This window comes from Callithrix jacchus, chromosome 18, assembly GCF_049354715.1.
Source record: "Callithrix jacchus isolate 240 chromosome 18, calJac240_pri, whole genome shotgun sequence".
NCBI classification, from domain to species: domain Eukaryota; kingdom Metazoa; phylum Chordata; class Mammalia; order Primates; family Cebidae; genus Callithrix; species Callithrix jacchus.
The window spans coordinates 7331091-7350264 of NC_133519.1; the positions used below are offsets into that span (position 1 = coordinate 7331091).

Sequence of the window (19174 nt, forward strand, 5' to 3'; positions counted from 1 at the left end):
AGTGCAGAGGGTGAGTGGACACCACATTTCCAGACGGATTTTTATTGCCCACAGACCAGGAGATTCCCAGGTGGAGGAGCCTCACGGGTCGCCAGTGCGGCTGTTTGGGCCGGCATGGCGGTTCTCCATACAAAATACACTGATCTGGCAATTAGAGCTCTGGGAAGGCAGAGTCACCCATACATCTGATTAAAAAGGGGACTGAAACAGGGAGCCAGGCCAGGAGATTCCCGGGCAAAAAAGCGCCACGAATCTCAGTGCTGCTGTTTCAGCCAGTGCAGTGGGTCGCCACATGGGAAATCACACAGATCCTGGCGTCTTTTCAACAGGTAACTGGAACACCTGGGAGAGAGTTGACCATTCAACTAAAAAAAAAAGAAAAGGCTGTGAGACAGGTAGCCAGGTGATCAGGCTCGGCTGGTACCACCCGCACACAAGAAAACAGCAATTGGAAATGCTCTGGACTGAGAGTTTTACAAAAAGCACAGCTGAACCTGGGACGGTCCAGCTCTGTGGGGGAGGGGCGTCCACCATTACCGAGGCACTCCACCCCTATGGAGGTAATCTGCCATTGCTGAGGCAGCCCGCTATTGCCAAGGCAACCCACCATAACAGAGAGAGTCCGCCATTACAGAGGTGGGCCACCATTGCCGAGGCAGCTCTAACTACACCCATATAAACAGGACTGCAGAGAAGTTCACATGGCAGCTGGGCGGAGCCCACAGCAGCTCAGCAAAGCCTCTGCAGGCAGACAGTGACTAGGCTGCCACCTTGCTGGGCAGGGCAGCCCTAAAAAAAAGGCAGCAGCACAGTGGAAACTCATAAATAAAGCCCTAACTCCCCAGGACAGAACCCCTGGGGAAAAAAATGGGTTTATGAGTTCTGCTGCAGCAGACTTAAACATACCTTCCCAGCTTCTCTGAATGAACAATGGAGCTCACAGCTCAGCGCTTGAACTTGTATAAAGGACAGACTGTCTCCTCAAGTGGCTCCCTGACCCCCGTATATCCAAAGAGTCACCTCACAAAGGACTGATCAGACTGACATTTGTTGGGGATCATTCTGGGACAAAGACAGCAGAAGAAGAAACTGGGAGCAACCCTTACTGTTCTGCAGCTGCTACAGGTGATCCCCAGGCAAGCAGGGCCTGGAGTGGACCTCAGCAGTCCTACAGCAAAGGGGCCAGACTGTTAGAAGGAAAACTAAGAAACAGAAATAACTTCATCCTCAACAAACTGGACGTCCACTCAGAGACCCAATCTGAAAGTCAGCAACTACAAAGACGACAGATGGATAAATCCACAAAGATGGGAAGAAACCAGCACAAAAAGGATGAAAACATCCGAAACCAGAACACCTCTCCTCCTACAAGGGATCACAACTCCTAACCAGCAAGGGAACAAGGCTGGATGGAGAATGAGTGTGATGAAATGACAGAATCAGGCTTCAGAAGGTGGGTAATAAGAAACTTCTGTGAGCTAAAAGAACATGTTCTAATCCAATGCAAAGAAACTAAGATGCTTGAAAAAAGACTTGACGAAATGCTAATGAGAATGGACAATTTAGAGAGGAATATAAGTGAATTGATGGAGCTGAAAAACACAACACGAGAATTTTGCGAAGCATGCACAAGTTTCAACAGCCGAATTGACCAAGCAGAAGAAAGGATCTCAGAGGTCGAAGATCAACTCAATGAAATAAAACGAGAAGGCGAGATTAGACAAAAAAGGGTAAAAAGGATGAACAAAGTCTCCAAGAAATATGGGACTATGTGAGAAGACCTAATCTACGTTTGATAGGTATACCTGAATGTTACGAACAGAATGAATCCAAGCTGGAAAATATTCTTGAAAATATCATCCAGGAAAACTTCCCCAACCTAGCAAGCCAGGCTAATATTTAAGTCCAGGAAATACAGAGAACACCACAAAGATATTCCTCAAGAAGTGCAACCCCCAAGACACATAGTTGTCAGATTCACCAGGGTTGAAATGAAGGAGAAAATGCCAAGGGCAGACAGAGAGAAAGGTCGGGTTACCCACAAAGGGAAGCCCTTCAGACTCACAGCAGATCTCTCAGCAGAAGCCCTACAAGCCAGAAGAGAGTGGGGGTGAGGGATCTGTGAGGATCGCTCCCGTGTGAGGCCCCTAGGAAATGGGCCTTGCCATACGGTGAGCTTGAGCCCGGACACAGATCCCCGGTTGGGGTAGTCAAGCTGAGGGAAAGCAGGGACCGAGAGAGGGACTATGCTATTCAAAATAATTAACAGACATTACTTTATGGATATGAGGACTTGGGAGGCATGGTGTCCACTTTCGGCTTCTTATGGTTTATTGCTTGATTGTGTTCATTTTGGACCCTTGCTACCTTCATTGTAAAATATTAACTTAAGTATTTACACTTGGTAACTTACTTACCGTAACTTACTGGGTGTAACTGTAACTTACCATAACTTACTGGGCGTAACTGTAACTTACTTAAGGTAACTTACTGGGCATAACTGTAACTTGCTTACAATTGTTAAGTACTTACTGGGTGTAAATTACTTGCTGGGCGTAACTTACTTATTGTAACTTACTGGGCTTAACTTACTTACTGGGCGTAACTTAGTGGGTGTAACTTGCTTACTGTAACTTAAATATGTTGATCTGGCATAAACAACATTAACTTCAGAAAGGTATATAATGGAACATATTGCAAAAATAAAATTGCTGCTTGGACATAGCCTAAGCCAGCCCTCCAGACTCAGCTTTTCTCTTTTCTTTCACTTCTGCGCACTCTCTCCTTCAGGTTGAACGAGACATCTACGTTGGCGGTCTCGGGGACTCCCGCAGGTCAGTAGCCCCCCGGCAGACATGCTGGACCCCAACATGGGGGCCAATATTCAACATCCTTAAATTCTGGATATCAACCCAGAATTTAATATCCAGCCAAACAAAGCTTCATAAGTGATGGAAAAATAAAATCCTTTGCGAACAGCAAGTACTCAGAGATTTCATCACCACCATGCCTGCTTTACGAGAGCTCCTGAAAGAGGCACTACACATGGAAAGGAACAACCAGTACCAGCCACTCCAAAAACATACCAAATGCTAAAGAGCATCAACACAATGAAGAAGCTGCATTAACTAACGGGCAAAGCAGCCAGCTAGCATCAAAATGGCAGGATCAAATTCACACATAACAATATTAACCCTAAATGTAAATGGGCTAAATGCACCAATCAAAAGACACAGACTGGCAAATTGGATAAAAATCCAAAACCCATCAGTGTGCTATATCCAGGAAACCCATCTCACATGCAAGGATACACAAAGGCTCAAAATAAAGGGATGGAGGAAGATTTACCAAGCAAATGGAGAGCAAAAAAAAGCAGGAGTTGCAATTCTCCTCTATGATAAAATAGACTTTAAAGCAACAAAGATCAAAAGAGACAAAGAAGGACATTACATAATGGTAAAAAGATCAATGCAACAAGAAGAGCTAACAATCCTAAATATATACGCACCCAATAAAGGAGCACCCAGGTACATAAAGGCAAGTTCTTAATGACTTACAAAGAGACTTAGACTCCCACACAATAATAGTGGGAGACTTTAACACCCCATTGTCAATATTAGATCAACCAGGCAGAAAATTACAAGGATATCCAGGACTTGAACTCAGACCTGGAACAAGCAAAACTAATAGACATTTACAGAACTCTACCCCCAAATCCAAGGAATATACATTCTTCTCAGCACCACATCACACCTACTCGAAAATTGACCACATAATTGGAAGTAAATCACTCCTCAGCAAATGCAAAAGAACGGAAATCATAACGAACAGTGTCTCAGACCACAGTGTAATCAAGTTAGAATTCAGAATTCAGAAACTAACTCAGAACCGCACAGCTTCATGGAAACTGAACAACTGGCTCTTGAATGTTGACTGGATAAACAATGAAATGAAGGCAGAAATAAAGATGTTCGTCGAAACCAACGAGAACGAAGACACAACATACCAGTAACTCTGGGACACATTTAAAGCAGTCTCTAGAGGAAAATATATAGCAATAAATGCCCACATGAGAAGCAAGGAGAGATCTAAAATTGACACCCTATTGTCAAAATTGAAAGAGCTAGAGGAGCAAGATCAAAAAAACTCAAAACCTAGCAAAAGACAAGAAATAACTAAGATCAGAGAAGAACTGAAAGAGATTGAGACCCAAAGAACCCTTCAAAAAATCAATAAATCCAGGAGCTGATTTTTCAAAAAGATAACAAAATAGACAGACCACTAGCCAGATAAATAAAAAAGAAAAGAGAGAACAACCAAATAGATGCAATAAAAAATTATAAAGCGGATATCACCACAGATTCCACAGAAATTCAAACCATCACCAGAAATTATTACAAACAACTATATGCACATAAACTAGTAAACCTGGAAGAAATGGCTAAATTCCTGGACACTTGCCTCCTCCCAAGCTTAAACCAGGAAGAAGTCGAAACCCTGAATAGGAAATAACAAACTCTGAAGTTGAGGCACCAATTAAGAGCCTATCACCCAAAAAAAGCCCAGGTCCAGATGGGTTCACAGCCAAATTCTACCAGACATCTAAAGAGGAGCTGTTACCTTCTGAAACTATTCCAAATAATCCAAAAAGAGGGAATCCTTCCCAAATCATTTTATGAGACCAACCAACATCATCCTGATACCAAAACCTGGCAGAGACTCAACATGAAAAGAAAACTTCAGGCCAATATCCATGATGAACATAGATGCAAAAATCTTTAATAAAATACTGGCAAGCCGATTGCAACAGCACATCAGAAAGCTTATCCACCATGATCAAGGAGGATTCTTCCCGGGGATGCAAGGCTATTTCAACATACACAAGTCTATAAATGTAATTCACCTCATAAACAGAACCAAAGACAAAAACCACATGATTATCTCAATTGATGCACAGAAGGCCTCTGAAAAATTCAACAGCCCTTTATGCTAAAAACCCTCAATAAACTCGGTATTGACAAAACGTATCTCAAAATAATAAAAGCTATTTACAACAAACCCACAGCCAATATCATACTGAATGGGCAAAAACTGGAAGCATTCCCTTTGAAATCTGGCACTAGACGAGGATGCCCTCTCTCACACTCCTATTCAATATAGTACTGGAAGTTCTATCCAGAGCAATCAGGCAAGAAAAAGAAATAAAGGGTATTCGAATAGGAAAGGAGGAAGCCAAATTGTCTCTATTTGCAGACGACATGATAGTATATCTAGAAGACCCCATCATCTCAGCCCAAAAACTCCTGAAACTGATAAGCAACTTCAGCAAAGTCTCAGGATACAAAATCAATGTGCAAAAAATCACAAGCATTCCTATACACCAATAACAGACTTAAAGAGAGCCAAATCAAGAACGAACTGCCATTCACAATTGCTACAAAGAGAATAAAATACCTAGGATACAACTAACAAGGAATGTAAAGGACCTCTTCAAGGAGAACTACAAACCACTACTCAATGAAATGAGAGAGGACACAAACAGATGGAGAAACATTCCATGTTCATGGTTAGGAAGCATCAATATCGTGAAAATGGCTATACTGCGCAAAGTAATTTACAGGTTCAATGCTATCCCCATTAAGCTACCAATGACCTTCTTCACAGAACTGGAAAAAGCCACCTTAAACTTCATATGGAACCAAAAGAGAGCCCACATAGCCAGGGCAATTCTAACCAAAAAGAACAAAGCAGGAGGCATCACACTACCGGACTTCAAACTATACTACAAGGCTACAGTAATCAAAACAGCATGGTACTGGAACCAAAACAGAGATACAGACCAATGGAACAGAACAGAGGCTTCGGAGGCAACACAACATATCTACAACCATCCGATCTTTGACAAACCTGACAAAAACAAACAATGGGGAAAGGATTCCCTGTTTAATAAATGGTGTTGGGAACACTGGCCAGCCATGTGCAGAAAGCAGAAACTGGACCCATTCCTGACACCTTACACTAAAATTAACTCCAGTGGATTAGAGACTTAAACATAAGACAAAATACCATAAAAACCCAGAAGAAAATCTAGACAATACCATTCAGAACATAGGCGTAGGCAAGGACTTCATGACCAAAACACCAAAAGCATTGGCAACAAAAGCCAAAATAGACAAATGGGACCTAACCAAACTCCACAGCTTCTGCACAGTAAAAGAAACAGGCATCAGAGTGAATTGGCAACCAATAGAATGGAAAAAAATTTTTGCAGTTTACCCATCTGACAAAGGGCTGATATCCAGAATCTACAAAGAACTAAAACAGATATACAAGATAAAAACAAACAAGCCCATTCAAAAGTGGGTGACGGATATGAACAGACACTTTACAAAAGAAGACATACATGAGGCCAACAAACATATGAAAAAATGCTCATCATCAGTGGTCATTAGAGAAATGCAAATCAAAACTACTCTGAGATATTATCTCATGCCAGTTAGAATGGCGATCACTAAAAAATCTAGAGAGGGGGCCGGGTGTGGTGGCTCAGGGCCGGGAGCGGTGGCTCACGCCTGTAATCACAACACTTTGGGAGGCCAAGGCGGGTGGATCACAAGGTCAAGAGATCAAGACCATCCTGGTCAACATGATGAAACCCCGCCTCTACTAAAAATACAAAAAATTAGCTGGGCATGGTGGCACATGCCTGTAATCCCAGCTACTTGGGAGGCTGAGGCAGGAGAATTGCCTAAACCCAGGAGGCAGAGGTTGCAGTGAGCTGAGATCGCGCCATTGCACTCGAGCCTGGGTAACAAGAGCAAAACTCCGTCTCAAAAAAAAAACAAAAAAAAAATCTGGAGACAACAGATGCTGGAGAGGATGTGAAGAAATAGGAACATTTTTACACTGTTGGTGGGAGAGTAAATTAGTTCAACCATTGTGGAAGACAGTGTGGCGATTCCTCAAGGACCTAGAAATAGAAATTCCATTTGACCCAGCAATCCCATTACTGGGTATATATCCAAAGGGTTATAAATCGTTCTACTGTAAGGACACATGCACACGAATGTTCATTGCAGCACTGTTTACAATAGCAAAGACCTGGAACCAACCCAAATGCCCATCGATGATAGACTGGACAGGGAAAATGTGGCATATAATCACCATGGAATATTATTCAGTCATCAAAAACAATGAGTTCATGTCCTTTGTAGGGACATGGATGAACCTGGAAACCATCATTCTCAGCAAACTGACACAAGAACAGAATATCAAACACTGCATGTTCTCACTCATAGGTGGGTGTTGAACAATGAGAACACATGGACACAGGGAGGGGAGCATCACACACTGGGGTGTGTTGGGGGGAAATAGGGGAGGGACGGGGGGGTGGGGAGTTGGGGAGAGATAGCATGGGGAGAAATGCCAGATATAGGTGAAGGGGAGGAAGGCAGCAAATCACACTGCTATGTGTGTACCTATGCAACAATCTTGCATGTTCTTCACATGTACCCCAAAACCTAAAATGCAATTTTAAAAAAAGAGGAGAAAAAAAAGAAAAAAAATTATCCTTCAAAAAAGTGAAAAATAAAAGCAAACACAATGCACGTCATTTTGGAGACCAATACAGGTGGTTGATATCCTTTGGAATGTAACAAGTTTATTTTTTTTTGAGAGAGAGAAAGTGTCTCACTCTGTGGCTTAGGCTGGAGTGCAGTGGCATGATCTCGGCTCCCAGGCTTCAAGTGATTCTCGAGCCTCAGCCTCCCAAGTAGCTGGAATCACAGGTGTGAGTCACCACACTCACCTAATTTTTGTATTTTTAGTAGAGACGGGCTTTTGCCACGTTGGCCAGGCTGGTGTTAAACTTCTGACCTTAAGTGATCTACCCCCTTTAGCCTCCCAAAGTGCTGGGATTATAGACATGAGCCACTGCTCCCAGTTTAACTATGATTTAAGTAAACAGTATTTTAATACTGTTTCTAAAAAGTTGCAGAGCTGGATGTGCCTATTCAAACAATTGGAATTTAAAACAGTAAATGAAAGACAACAGAGTTGCAGGTGCACTCTGCTCTCTTCTGAAGGTGGGACTTTGGAATTCTCAAGGGAAGGAAAAGTTCAAAGCAAACGAGGTAGCCAGATTTTTTTTTCGAGACAGAGTTTAGCTCTTGTTACCCAGGCTGGAGTGCAATGGCGCGATCTCGGCTCACCGCAACCTCCGCCTCCTGGGTTCAGGCAATTCTCCTGCCTCAGCGTCCCGAGTGGCTGGGATTACAGGCGCACGCCACCGTGCCCAGCTAATTTTTTGCATTTTTAGTAGAGACGGGGTTTCACCATGTTGACCAGGATGGTCTCAATCTCTTGACCTCGTGATCCACCTGCCTCGGCCTCCAAAAGTGCTGGGATTACAGGCGTGGGACACAGCGCCCGGCCGCCAGATTTTATATTCTATTAAAGCGCTAGGATGGTCAGAGAATTACCTAAAGTGAACCAGAATTAAAAATAAAGAAAGGTTAGAGAAGATTGAAAAGAGGGACTCCTGGAAGGGACTGTAAGCAGATAATTTGAGCTCATTTACTTACTAATACAGACCATAAGCAAGCCCTGCATTTTCCAACCCCTGCAGGTTTTCTAACGTTTGTGATTTTGTTACCCTTCAGATCCTTTCACTCTTCTGAACAGCAGCAAAACTCATTCCATGAAAATGGTCTCTGGGCCATTTACATAGACAACAGAAAAGGAAAAATAATATCTGTGTCCCATTTTGCTGCCAGCCTAAGGCAAGACGAACCTTCATAAAGCCCGAAGTAACAGCTGCTAACTAAGGAAGGATCAGCAGGCTAGCAGATGTAATCGCTGCCAAGTCCATCACAGTCCCGGACACAACACAAAGTGTCACATGCACCTAGTTGCAGGGAGGGCTTCAAGTACTGAGTGACCAGGAGATATACCTGGAACCTCCAGAGCCCTCCGATGTCATCAGTCCTCTCAAAGCAGACAGGTTCCAAGCCTTCTTCTAGGCAGCACTTGATGGAAGAGAGCCCGCTCACTCCCCCTCCAATCACAGCAATTCTTTTCTTAGTCATGGTCTCCAGAGATCTTCACGTGTGGCTCAGTGCCGCCTGTCCTAAAGAAGGGATGACAAAGGACAAAAAGCACACATCGGTCAACATTTTTCCAGGAAGACCTTGGCCATGGCATTCGAATAAATTCGTACAAGAGGGGCTTTGGGAGGACAGATTCAACAGTCCTTTGCACCCTAGGGAATCGCTCTGCTGGGTGGGGCAGCCCTGCGCCTGCAAGCCCAGAGGTGAGAGTGCTCTGCTGCGGTACCAGATCTCGCCGCCTGTCCTGAAGAGCCAGGCAGAGCCTTCAGCGGCTATGCGGAGGCGACTCGACTCTTGAGTGTCGTCAAATAAAGATAAACCAACAACGTACAAACAACAGCGAGAGTCAACGGGAGGGGCTTAGCGCTCCGCCTCCGTTCAGCGCCCACTCCCCGGCCCACTCAGTGGCACCCGTTCCCTCCCTCCATGGGAATAAAACACGGGCTGAAGCTGCTTTGGGCGAACAGGTTAATCCGGCAACTTCTCGATTTTCAGCGGCAGTTGCCTGCACTCCCAACTACTTTCTCGGAAAACAAAGTGTCCCCTAGCCTCCTCTGCGCCCGCCCCTGCATCCACTTTTAACTTCCTGGTTTTTGTCTTAAAGTGACAAACTGCCAACAACGCCAAAGCAACTCCTCCTGCTCCAAATGCTTAAGTGAACACCTCCCCTTCAGGCGATCTATTCAACCCTTCCGCACCCGGCAGGCCTATACCTCTCTCCTCCCCTTCTCACAATCTGGATCTAAGAATCTGCACTTCTGGCAGAAATTTACCTTTATATCCCCACGCACTGAACTGAGTGCGGGGGTGGGGGTGGTGTGGGAGTATAGTGAGGAATATATTGTTTCCTACTCAGCGGACCTTACAGTTGTGGAGGAGACCAAAACATAAACAGATAATTTCAATGAAATAAAAGTATTTTTAATAGTGCTTTCACGCAGTTATGTGGGTAACCAAATAGACAAATTATCCACTTCTAAAATGCAACTTTTCAAATATTAAGTCCTGTAGAACCACCAATATAACAGATATAAGATTTCAGGCACTGGGTGAGAACAAGGGCACATCCAGCCCAGGGTTCTATCTGACGGCCGTGAGGGGTGTAAGAGGCCTGGACTGCGGTTCATGCCTCGGATCCTTGCCCACCTCCTACCACTCCTTGAGTCAGTTTTGCTCTTCTAATCTGCACCTGCTAATCTTGGACATTAACATGAGAGACAATTGCTATTTTGTTTGAGCCACTGAATTTTTAAATTGTATTTATGTATAACAACTTAGCAGACTCTAATTAACATTAGTATGTTTTGGAACTGTCCAACTTTCTTATTTCTTGAAACAGGGTCTCGCTCTGGCACCCAGGCTGGAGTGCAGTGGTGGAATCATGGCTCAGTGCAGCCTCTGCCTCCTGGGCTCAAGCCATCCTCCCACCTCAGCCTCCTGAGTACGAACTACAGCTGTGTGCCACCACACCTGGTAATTTTTGTATTTTTTGTAGAAATGAGGTTTCACTGTGTTGCCCAAGCTGGTCTTGAACTCCTGGGCTCAAGCCATCCTCCCACCTCAGCCTCCTGAGTACGAACTACAGCTGTGTGCCACCACACCTGGTAATTTTTGTATTTTTTGTAGAAATCAGGTTTCACTGTGTTGCCCAAGCTGGTCTTGAACTCCTGGGCTCAAGTGATCCACCTGCCTTGGCCTCCCAAAGTGCTGGGATTACAGCGTGAGCCACCAAAGCCAGCCAGCCTGTAAAATGTTTTAAAGACTAATATCTTTCACAAAGCATTCAGATATAAATGTAAATTTATACTAAAAGGGTATCTTTTAAAAATAAAATTCTGAAGAGAGTGTTTCAACACAACCATTTTATATGCTGGAAGTTAACTTAAAAATAAATTATTTGTAAATTGAATAATTTTGAATGCACTAGAAGAAATGCCTAAAGGAAAACATGAATACTTTTATAAACTGAGTATTAATCTTCTCCTCCTACTGAATCAGTTTTACAAATTCAAAATAATGCAATAATTTACTTTTAAAATCTAGTTAACAATGTAATTTTATTTTAATGTCTCTCTGCTTCAATTGTGTCCTATAATTTAATTAATTACTTTTAAACTTGGCAAACATGTTTCGTGTGGTTTTAAAATTACTTATACAACGTTTTCAGCCTTGTGTAAACTTTTCCCTGTCTTGGCTAGCTGACAATTTGCAAGCTAGTCAATTTCTTCATTGAGCAAGAACTTGATATACCCAAATTAATATAGACTCAACTCAATTACTCCTGCTATTGGGGGAGAGCAATATTACAAGTGAGAGATAACAATGACTAATTCCGTGCCGTGATGCTGTCCCGGTCCTGCTGTGTGTCTCGGGCATTTAGCCACTCGCTCTCCTCCTTCCAGAAGGGGAACTGCCCTCTAGGGAGACGTTCCCTGCCTGGGGTCTCCTTATGCCAGGGACCAGGTTACCCTAACAGCAGGAAGGTTGTCATTAACAACAGTAGTGTCTTCAGTGTTCGCTTCTTCAGAACTACGGCTGTGTGCAAGGATGAGTTGGTTACAGTCAAAACCCCAGCATTTGCAGAATCTGTTACAGAGGGAGATGCCAGGTGGGAGAAAGCTGTTGGAGACACAGTTGCAGAAGATGAAGTGGTTTGTGAGATTGAAACTGACAAGACATCTGTGCAGGTTCCATCACCAGCAAATGGCGTGATTGAAGCTCTTTTGGTACCTGATGGGGGAAAAGTCGAAGGAGGCACTCCACTTTTCACACTCAGGAAAACTGGTGCTGCTCCTGCTAAGGCCAAGCCAGCCGAAGCTCCTGCTGCTGCAGCCCCAAAAGCAGAGCCTACAGCAGTGGCAGTTCCTCCTCCCACTGCAGCACCCATACCCACTCAGATGCCACCAGTGCCCTTGCCCTCACAACCTCTTTCTAGCAAACCTGTGTCTGCAGTAAAACCCACTGCTGCCCCTCCACTAACTGAGCCAGGAGCTGGCAAAGGTAGTCTGCGTTCAGAACATCGGGAGAAAATGAACAGGATGCGGCAGCGCATTGCTCAGCGTCTGAAGGAGGCCCAGAATACATGTGCAATGCTGACAACTTTTAATGAGATTGACATGAGTAACATCCAGGAGATGAGGGCTCGGCACAAAGAGGCTTTTTTGAAGAAACATAACCTCAAACTAGGCTTCATGTCAGCATTTGTGAAGGCCTCAGCCCTTGCCTTGCAGGAACAGCCTGTTGTAAACGCAGCGATTGACGATACAACCAAAGAGGTGGTGTACAGGGATTATACTGACATCAGTGTTGCAGTGGCCACCCCACGGGGTCTGGTGGTTCCAGTCATCAGGAATGTGGAAGCTATGAATTATGCAGATATTGAACGGACCATCACTGAACTGGGAGAGAAGGCCTGAAAGAATGAACTTGCCATTGAAGATATGGATGGTGGTACCTTCACCATTAGCAATGGAGGAGTTTTTGGCTCCCTCTTTGGAACGCCCATAATCAACCCCCCTCAGTCTGCCATCCTGGGCATGCATGCCATCTTTGACAGGCCTGTGGCTATAGGAGGCAAGGTGGAGGTGCGGCCCATGATGTACGTGGCACTGACCTACGATCACCGGCTGATTGACGGCAGAGAGGCTGTGACTTTCCTCCACAAAATCAAGGCGGCGGTAGAGGATCCCAGAGTCCTCCTCCTGGATCTTTAGGAGGAAGCCACACACCCTACAAATCATGCAGGAACTGAAAAACCAGTCTTACCCCTGCCCCCTCATGGGTCCCAGGTTTGCCTGGTGACAGGCAGGCACATGCTGTTGGCCTCAAGCAAGGAAGCAGAGCACTATGTAACCAGCAGTCACAGGTCTTTTATTGGTGTTCCTGCCAGGCTCTCTCCCTCTCTGCACTTGTCTCACCCTTGAATATCTTAATTCTTTAGGCTTGAGAGAGAGAGCCTTAATGGATGTTCATTAATATTCCTGCCTTTCTTCCATCAGCCCTCTGCAAAGATGATTTTCCTTCTCCTTAGTGCCAGTATACTATAGAGAAACCCCCGGGGACCACATGACTAAGTTCCTGTCTTCTGAAAGTCTGTTCTGCAGAGACAGCTAGGAGGATGCTGTGCCTCTCAAGCACAGAGCAGCCTCTGTCCTGGCTGTGCACATTCTCACTTGATTCCACCTGTGTGGAGGGATTGAACACAGGCAAAGAGGTGCTGCTTTGTTTCTTAAATGGCACCTTCATTCTCTGTTGTCATTGACTTCAAGATACCTCTTCTACCTCTTCCAGGAAGCACAGGCCAGGGGATCTCGGTGGGTGAGTGGGAGAAGAGGGCAGAGGTCCCCTGAGGTCACATGTAATCCTCATGGAAGGAGAGCCCAGACCTGCCCTCACGCTCTCCATCATAGGCTCACACCAAGAAGATCTGTCTTGGCACAGTCTCTCTCAGCTGGGGTTGTGGCAACCCTTTCTAAACCCTTTCCTGGTTGCTGGGCCTCATTCCAGCACCTTGTTCTTATTTAAAGCAGATTCTACCACATCATGGCAGTGGGACCAAGCATGGTTCCGAGGAAGGGCCAGAGCCTGGTAGAGACTAGGGAAGGGAGGTCTCCCTCAAATTGACTTGAGCTTTTCAGTTAAGTTGGTGTAAGCACGTGGGCTGAGGAGGCAGTTCTTGTTCCTTCCTTCGTTATAGCGGGGCCTTGTCTCTTCCTCTGCAGGACACAGTTCTGGAGGACAATGGACTATGGTAGGAAGCCACCCTGAGGGTGTTAGTACATTGTGGCGAAATGGTTGAGGTCATTTCCAAGGTGTGCTACCCTTGGATCTGGGCACAATCATTGGATTTCCTTGGAGTATGGTTAAATGCAAGTATCTTGTGAAAGCTACTGGGATTCATGGCTTTGTATCTAACTGCATCCAGGCCTGAGGCTGCTGACATTTGACATTGGGGCCATTAGAAAGTGCCCTTTCATATCTTGAGCCAAGAAGTGAGGCCTGGGGGTGGGGGAGGGGGGAAGGGGTGGGAGCCAATACTGAGTGCCTGCAGCATCTACTACTCTGTCTTCACTATTCAGAACTTGTAACTGAAGTATTTAAAGAAACAGATTTTAAATGCAAATTAAAGGGCAGATGTTCTCAAAAAAAAAAAAAAAAAAAAAAAAAAAAAAAAAAAAGACTAATTCCAAGATAATATGTGAGGCTTTTTAAGGAGTGTGTGTGTATGGATACACATACATGTGGAATTGGGTTCGCAGAGTCTCTGCAAAGGTCCAACCCAGGAAGAGCTTTCAAACAATACAGTCTCAAGTCTACTCTGATGCTCTCCTGTTTTCCAATTCTTTCCATTACGTTTGCATTTTGCCTGCATTCATTCAGCAAATATTCTCTTTTGGAGGCCACTTTTAAATGGCATCTTTATAAGACAGAATAGGCTTGGATCTTTTCGGAAGGAGAGCTTCCAAGGAAAGGTGCCTGACAAGCATGGGATTGTGACGCGAGTGAGAAATACACTTTCGCTGAATTAAAAAGCGGAGAGCTGTATGTTCAGTAGTAAACCCTTAATAAGTCAATCCTGACTAGTGCAGGAGAAGTTTCTAGCACAGCATCCGTTCTATGCCTGCTATGTGCTAGGTACTCGGTTACCCAGAGAGAAGGAAGGGAAAATGCATATCTAAAAAAGATGAGGAGATAAATCGCAGACACTGTGGCAGGCTGAAAACATGGTCCCCAAAGATATGCATGTCCTAAACCACAGAACCTATGGATGTCATAATACATGTAAAGTGTCCACACATGGCCTGGCATGTAGTTGGAGCTCAACAAGTAGTAGTTGGCATTAATCGTAAAAAATTATTTTGTTTTCTAACTTAAATATGTTTTCACTAATTTATTTTTAATTAACAAATAACAATTGTCTATATTTATGGAGTAATCGTGAAAAATTTGAAATGACTTCATCAAATGACAGGGAAGGACTATGTTACATATATATATATATTTAATGAGATGAATTTATACTGACATGAAAAAATTAGCAAAGATTTTAACCAGCATAGCCCTTATTTCATTTGTATACTTTCCATGGCAGATGGTAGGAACAATTTGGGCAAGCCCATTTAAAGCTTCAACTTATATACTAAGGTAAATCACATCTATTCACATTCCATCGGCCAAAGCAAATCACAGGGGTTCTTCCTATCAGGAGGCACTGAAAGTCACATGACTAAGGGCATGAATGTGTAACTATCTTATGGGGATAAAGTAGATCGTCAGGGACAATAATACAATCTATCAAAGCTGGCTAGAGCCCAGCATGGAGTAGATATCCCACACTCGTGTGTGTGTGTGTGTGTGTGTATTTCTGTTTACCTTCATGACCCATATCTGTGGGCCACACATATGGGGAAAACACTATGCCTGCAGACACCCCAGCAAATGAGATTACCATGGAACCTCAACAATGAGGGCAACCCCAAATTTTTTAAGTCTCTACTGATGAGATGCAGATACTTGAGTAATCCCCAGGCTCGTTTCCAAGTAAAGTTTTTTGGTCCTTCATAATATCTTGGACATTCAAATTTGTATTTAGTATCCTGTGAAAAAAAGTTTAACTTTCACAATAGCATTAGAGGATAGCTACAAATTATCCTTATAATTTACTATGCATTATGGGCCCTCCAGAAGCACTCTGACTGTTAAAACCCTCTAATTGCCGGGCGCGGTGGCTCAACCCTGTAATCCCAGCACTTTGGGGGCCTGAGGTGGGTGGATCACGAGGTCGAGAGATCGAGACCAACCTGGTCAACATGGTGAAACCCCGTCTCTACTAAAATACAAAAAATTAGCTGGGCATGGTGGCGCGTGCCTGTAATCCCAGCTACACAGGAGGCTGAGGCAGGAGAATTGCCTGAACCCAGGAGGCGGAGGTTGCGGTGAGCTGAGATCGCGCCATTGCACTCCAGCCTGGGTAACAAGAGCGAAACTCCGTCTCAAAAACAAACAAACAAACAAAAAAAACCCCCTCTAATTAGGAAGACCAATTGTGCATGGCATTTTTTAGCAGTTTGAGGGGATAGAGGTGGGGGGAACTCCCTTGAATCAAAGTTACAACTGTGCCTCAGTTCCTCTCTTCTCTTTCTCTCCTTCTCTCTTTTCTCCTTCTTGTTGTCTGCAATGTGGTGAGCATGGCATGTGTTTCAGCCCTGTTTGTGTTACAACTCTTTTATCTCCAACATTTGGTGTTCTGCGTTCGGGAAGAATGATGTAAGTGGACAAGTGGAGGGTGAGCAAGATAAAGCAGAAGTTTATTGAATGACAGAACAGCTCAGAGAAGACCCACATTGGGTAGCTCCTCTGCACAGGCAGCTTCTCCCACCGGGTGTTCAGCTCTCAGCAGAAAGGAAACCCTGAAGTAGGTAGCTTCTCTCTGCAGCTGGTTGTCTCAACGTCTGCTCAGCTCTCAACAGAGAGGAGACCCTGGAGTGAGAAGCTCCTTTTCACAGCTGGAAGGTCATCATCATCTTCTCAGCTCTCAGCAGAGAGGAGACCCTGGGGTCGGTAGCTGTCGTCTCAAGTCTGGCTGAGTCTGGGGCTTTTATGGGCCTCAGAGGAGAGGAAGTGTGCACCAATTGGTCCAGGGGCAACCATTAAAAAACACAAATTCTCACTCTGATCTTTAGGACCAGCAGCCCAGCCTCCAGGCTTCAGACCCTCCCCAGCTTGAGGGTGTGTCTTTACCAGGGACCTGCCCCCTTCCACCCAGGAGCCTGCCTCCTGCTGCCATTCATGGCACCCAGACTGTTTGTGCAAAGGGACACCTGAAGGCCAGCTCCAAGGCTAAGCTGCCCTTAGCACCCCCTCAGCCTCCCTCTCGTGCTGGCACCCAAAGTCCAGAGGGGGCCAAAGCCATGTGTATGCACACCTAGCCAGGCTGCAACAGTGCCCAGGCTCAGCCCCAATCTTGCTCCAAAAATGCAGCAGGTGCTGGGAGCAGGGAGAGGCCAGGCAGTGGGAACAGACAACTCTGAGTGTGTGGGAGCAAGGTGGGACTTCCAGGACTCCCAAGAGTGCAGAGATGCCCAGGTCTAGAGCTCTGGCTTGGGCAGCAGTAGCTGTACCCAGGAGGGTGAGACTCCTGCCTGCTCTGAGCCCCCCAAAACACAGGGAGGCCCAGTTGGTGGACATGACTTGGACAGGTGCAGCTGTGCCCAGGAGGGTGAGACTCTTGCCTGCTCTCAGCCCCAAAGAGCACAGGGATGCGCAGGTCTGCACCTGCAGCTAGGCAGCCATAGCTGCGCCTGGGAACAGGGAGCTCCTGCCCTGCCAACTCAGAAGGGGCCGGGGCTTCCACCTGTTCCTGGTTCCCCCTGGCTCCATGGAGCTGGCAGCCCTGGTATGCCACTCGCACTGCAGCTAGCATAATGAGAGCAGCTCTTCTAGACAGGCCATCACTGCTATCAATATGTCACAAAAGTTAAAATTCAAGAGTTAGCAAACTCGAAAGCTTTCAGGGACTAGCTAGATAGATTGCATAAATGTTATACTGCTGGCTGGAGAACATAGAATGAAATTGCATGTGACTGATGTGATGGCATGGCATGACAGTCAAAAGGCAGCTAGTTAAAAAGGAAAACACTGTCCTTTCCTTTTTAGTTTTTAGGCAGAGTCTCACTCCATCACCAGGCACCAGGCTGGAGTGCAGTGGTGCGACCTCGGCTCACTGCAACTTCTGCCTCCTGGGTTCAAGCAATTCTCCCGCCTCAGCCTCCCGAGTAGCTGGGACTACAGGCACGCACCACCACACCCAGCTAATTTTTTTGTATTTTTAGTAGAGACGGGGTTTCACCAAGTTGGCCAGGATGGTCTCAATCTCTTGACCTCATGATTCACCCGCCTTGGCCTCCCAAAGTGCTGGGATTACAGGCGTGAGCCACCGCGCCTGGCCAACACCGTCCTTTCAAGCAAAAAGACTGTGGGCAAAGTTTGACATACAGATACCTATAATTTCTAAACTATATTCTCAAATATTTACTTGATAATATTGCTGCTTTATGACCTCACCTTTGATAGTAAAGGGGAGTGGTAATTATCTGAGGTGATTAGGCAAGAGTCCTATGAAGCCAACTCACTTTGTTTCTATGCTTCTATACTTCAGTGTATTTCCCCTGGCTTTCTGGGTTCTAAATTTATTACCTGTTATTTCATGACAAAGAGGTATAATGACATCAAAAGTCAAAATACAGTTTTTCATTTATTGAAAGGAAGAAAACCCAAGTCTTTTTCATCCCAGCACAAAAATTTTCCACCTAGGGACACTGACTGAACTCTAGCCTAAGCCCAATGTTCCAAGTTCATTTACGCAAGAGGTCTGAATAAAGTTCGCTTTCGGTCACAGCTTTATCCGAGTTCCATATCTGATTCACTAGGTGTTTCTAACCGGGGCCCCGATATTACCTAACAGAGCAAACACAACTTGTTTCTAGTTCCTGCTCAGTCATGCTTGTTTTGGTAACGTTTTCACTAATGACAGCGTGACTTGGTTACCTTTAATCTTAAGTTGCTGTTGCCAGAGGACATATCCGTTCTGTGGAGGAATAAAACAAAGAATTAACAGGAGCATCACTATCGTATAACCTGAACAATGAGTGAGAAAAGAGTTGAAGCTAAGCTTCATTCTGGCAGTTAATGTTGACTTGCCAGAAAACATCTGACCAGCTTCCTAAACTTTATGTGCCTTGGTTTGCCCAGCTGTGAAATGTCCTCTCTATACTTCAAAGTTATAACAATCACATGCCCTAGATTTTAGAACTGCTCCACAGACACCTCATTCAAACATTCAGCAATATTTACTGAGTGCCTACTGTGTGTCCAGCATTGTTTGTACAAATCCAACACATCCTAAAGGTGAGTTCCTCTTTCCTTCAAACCCGCTTTTGTCTCCAATGTTTTCCATCTCAGTGATGACATCCCCATCCATCCAGTCATCCAAGGCGGAAACTACTGGGAGTCAACTTCAACTCCTCTCTCTCTCCTTCAGCCCTACATCTGATTAGTGGCCAAGTCTT

General features: G+C 45.0%; 1 protein-coding gene and 1 pseudogene across 6 annotated transcripts in view; one reads left to right on the forward strand and one right to left on the reverse strand.

Moving 5' to 3' along the window:
- Positions 1 to 9653, reverse strand: part of FMO5 (flavin containing dimethylaniline monoxygenase 5) — a 42161-nt gene extending 32508 nt beyond the window's left edge. The window contains exons 1-2 of one of the 5 annotated variants that reach the window (XM_078355435.1): positions 9439 to 9653; positions 8952 to 9122 (exon numbers count right to left, since the gene is read on the reverse strand). In XM_078355435.1, the coding sequence (XP_078211561.1) occupies positions 8952 to 9086 (135 nt within the window). In that variant the 5' untranslated portion in view covers positions 9087 to 9122; positions 9439 to 9653. Of the gene's footprint in view, positions 1 to 8951; positions 9128 to 9217 lie in introns of all 5 variants that reach the window. The other 4 variants (XM_078355432.1, XM_078355433.1, XM_078355431.1 and 1 more) reach the window with 4 other exon arrangements.
- A 1790-nt stretch (positions 9654 to 11443) lies between these two features.
- LOC100405938 (dihydrolipoyllysine-residue succinyltransferase component of 2-oxoglutarate dehydrogenase complex, mitochondrial pseudogene) lies at positions 11444 to 13994 on the forward strand (annotated as a pseudogene). Its single transcript, XR_013529300.1, has one exon. The product of XR_013529300.1 is annotated as a dihydrolipoyllysine-residue succinyltransferase component of 2-oxoglutarate dehydrogenase complex, mitochondrial pseudogene (transcript).
- Positions 13995 to 19174: the final 5180 nt, after the last annotated feature.